Source organism: Mangifera indica, chromosome 10 (genome assembly GCF_011075055.1).
Source record: "Mangifera indica cultivar Alphonso chromosome 10, CATAS_Mindica_2.1, whole genome shotgun sequence".
Taxonomy (NCBI): Eukaryota; Viridiplantae; Streptophyta; class Magnoliopsida; order Sapindales; family Anacardiaceae; genus Mangifera; species Mangifera indica.
The window spans coordinates 12,094,513-12,097,935 of record NC_058146.1 but is presented as its reverse complement, the minus strand read 5'-3'; the positions used below and the strand labels follow the sequence as shown (position 1 = coordinate 12,097,935).

Sequence of the window (3,423 nt, the reverse complement as noted above, 5' to 3'; positions counted from 1 at the left end):
TTGAGATAGAGGTGGACTCGGGATGCCCTGATTCCATTAGCCTTGCTTTGCCAAACGGAGAATCGATGGTAATCAAGGTGGAGTATGCTTGGAAACCTATAAAGTGCAATGGTTGTCAATGCTTTGGTCATTCCATAGCAAGTTGCTCACTAGCACCCAAACTAGGTGATAACATTATCTCACGGAATACTTTGAAGGAGGGGGATGGTTTTGTGGTACCGAAGAAAATGCATGGGAAAGGCAAAATGGTGCTAACACCAAAAGGTTATGACAAGAAAGGCATGGACAAAGGGATGGAAATGGGGAAAACTATGGGAATTAATTTACGAGCACAAAAGCATAATAGTTTTTCTGCATTGGCTATTAAGGAGCCTCACGAGCTGGAGAAGGAGAAGACAATACCAAATCAAGTAGCAAGTTATGAGACCAACTTAAATGAAGCCAAAAAGGAAGGAAAGAGATGCGGAGGCGAAGCTAGCACATCAAAAGAACATTTTTCCCCCTTGGTAGAAAGTGTGAGTGCACGGGAGAGTGAAGAAGTGGCCACAAACACAATTCAGCATCTGAGTAGCTCGGAGGACATGGATCAAGAAGCATCTCCGGCAATGGCACCATTTGGAGGGAAACTTAAAGTGGATGAGATGGACTTTAGGAAGGAGAATGCTGAAATGAAGAGTAAAAACGTGGGGAAGAAGTTGGCAAAGCAAAGGAAAGCAAATTCCCCATCCCACCCATCCAAATGACCAAAGTTGCATGCTGGAATGTTAGGGGCCTTAATGCTCCTATCAAACAAAGGGAGGTTAGACAAGTTATTTTTCATAATAAAGTAGATTTTATGGCTGTGTTAGAAACAAAAGTAGGGTCTCATAATCTTTCTAGAGTGGCTAGTAATGTATGGAGAGATTGGGAGCATGACAATAATAATGGGGTGTGCCAAAATGGGAGAATTTGGGTAGGATGGAATAAGGAAGCTGTTAGTATAGATATCAAGGAAAAGGCCCCTCAATTCATTCACTGTGAAGCTTGGTTAGTGAAGGAGGAAACCCAAGTGGCTATATCTATAGTTTATGGGCTTAATCAACCTTTGGAGAGGAAAAGTCTTTGGAGGGAACTTATTAAGCACTCAAACCAAATGGGCACTAAACCTTGGTTAATTATGGGTGATTTTAATGCAATTAGGGGACCAAATGAAAAGATAGGAGGGGCGGTATGGGGTGATACATATTGTGATGATCTAAACAATTGTTGTAGAGAGGCAAACCTAGATGATCTAAGATATATGGGGAACCATTTCACTTGGAGTAATTCTAGTGTAGGGCAAAGAAGGATAGCTTGCAAGTTGGATAGAGCTCTTGTCAATGAAGGTTGGAGTGATGTTTTGCCGGATTCTTATGCAAGTTTTCTCAATCCTTCAATTTCAGACCATTCACCTTGTGTAGTGACTTGTGGGGGTGGAGAGGAGAGGAGGAAGGTTCCATTCAAGTTCTACAATATGTGGGCAAATCATGGAAGTTTTATTGACATTGTAAAGGAGACTTGGAAAGAGGATTATGAGGGCAGTCCTATGTTCAATCTTGTAAGCAAACTCAAAGGTTTAAAAGGTGCTTTAAGGAGGTTGAATAAGAATGAATTCTGGAATATTTCCGATAAGGTGATAGAAGCAAAATATAACCTGGAAGGTGTTCAAAATAGGCTCCAAATCAACCCTCTTGATGAGGATTTAGCTAAAGAAGAAAAAACTTGGCTGGAAAACTATTGGAGACTTAGTGAGGCTGAAGAATCGTTGGCTAGGCAAAAAGCAAAGGTTCATTGGCTTCAAGAAGGAGATCAAAACACCAAATATTTCTTCAAATGTGTTAAAGCGCGGAGAAGTAGGAATTCAATAAAAGGAGTGTGTCTTGATGATGGAACCTTTGTGAGTGATAAGGGAGAAGTCAAAAAGGAGTTTGTAAACTACTTTAAGGAAGTTCTCAACGCCACGGATGATTGCAATATAAACTTTAAAGAAATACAAAGGCTGGTTAACTTCCAATTGGAGAGCCAAGTAAAGGAGATGATGATTAAGGAGGTGGAAGAGGATGAGATCAAAGCTACCATCTTTGCCATGGACAACAATAAAGCTCCCGGTCCGGATGGTTATGGAGCATTCTTCTTTAAGGCAGCATGGGAGATTGTGGGGAGTGATGTTATCAAGGCAATCAAGCACTTCTTCTCCTCGGGCCATCTCCTCAAAGAGGTAAATTGTACAATCCTTGCTCTTGTTCCTAAGGTGGCTAATTCTTCTATGTGCAAGGACTATAGGCCTATAGCTTGCTGCAACACCATTTACAAATGTATCTCCAAGATTCTAGCAAACCGCCTCAAAGCCATCCTCCCAAACTTCATTGATAAAGCACAAGGTGCCTTTGTGGGAGGTCGGAACATTGGAGAAAATATCATGTTGTGTCAAGAATTAATGCACAACTTCCACAAAGAGGGCAAAGACAAGAAGTGTGCTATGAAGATTGATATCTTGAAGGCTTATGACACGGTTCAATGGGACTTCCTTCTCACAATCCTTAGAACTATTGGCACTCCGGGGAAATTCATAGGCTGGATCAAGAGCTGCATCACTACTCCTTCATTCTCATTGGGTATCAATGGTGAATTAGTTGGTTTCTTCAAGAGCTCTCATGGATTAAGACAAGGGGACCCTATATCCCCTTACCTCTTTGTAATGGCAATGGAGGTCCTCTCCCGCATGCTTGGGGAACTTAAAAATCAGCCTTCTTTTGGCCATTATTGGAAATGCAAGGTAAACAATATCACCCATCTTTGTTTTGCCGATGACCTTATCTTATTTTGTAGGGCGGATGGTGACTCCATTTCACTGATGAAGAATACCCTTAGCCTATTCCATGAGTGGTCCGGGCTGAAGATGAATTGTGCTAAAAGTAATATATACCTTTCCGGGGTTTCCCAAGAGGAGAAGAAGCAACTCTCGGCTAGGATCAATATGGAGTTGGGGGAGCTGCCTTTTAAGTATTTAGGAGTTCCTATAACTTCTTCAAAGCTCAAAAGTGGTGAATGCAAGCTATTGATTCAAAAGATTGTGGGGAGAATCACCTCTTGGCGAAGCAAAGCCTTATCCTATGCGGGTAGGCTCATTCTTATTAGAGCTGTCCTATTTAGCATTCAAATATATTGGTCTTCAATATTTATTCTCCCTTCAAGTATCCATAAGGAGATAGATGGAATATTAAGGAATTTCCTTTGGAGTGGTGCTTCAATGGAGGGAAAGAAGGCAAAAGTTGCTTGGGAGGAGGTATGTGTTCCTAAAAAGGAGGGTGGATTAGGAATCATGAAGAGCAAAGCTTGGAACAAAGCTGCCATAGTCAAAAACATGTGGAAGATTCTTAATGACAAGAGGAATTCTCTTTGGGT

General features: G+C 41.4%; 1 protein-coding gene across 1 annotated transcript; it reads left to right on the top strand.

Moving 5' to 3' along the window:
* The first annotated feature begins 1,156 nt into the window (after positions 1 to 1,156).
* On the top strand, positions 1,157 to 2,859 carry LOC123226743. The gene is made up of 3 exons (XM_044651273.1): positions 1,157 to 1,804; positions 1,928 to 2,236; positions 2,848 to 2,859. Exons 1-3 carry the CDS (start codon positions 1,157 to 1,159, stop codon positions 2,857 to 2,859), a joined length of 969 nt encoding a protein of 322 aa, XP_044507208.1.
* The last annotated feature ends 564 nt before the right edge of the window (positions 2,860 to 3,423 follow it).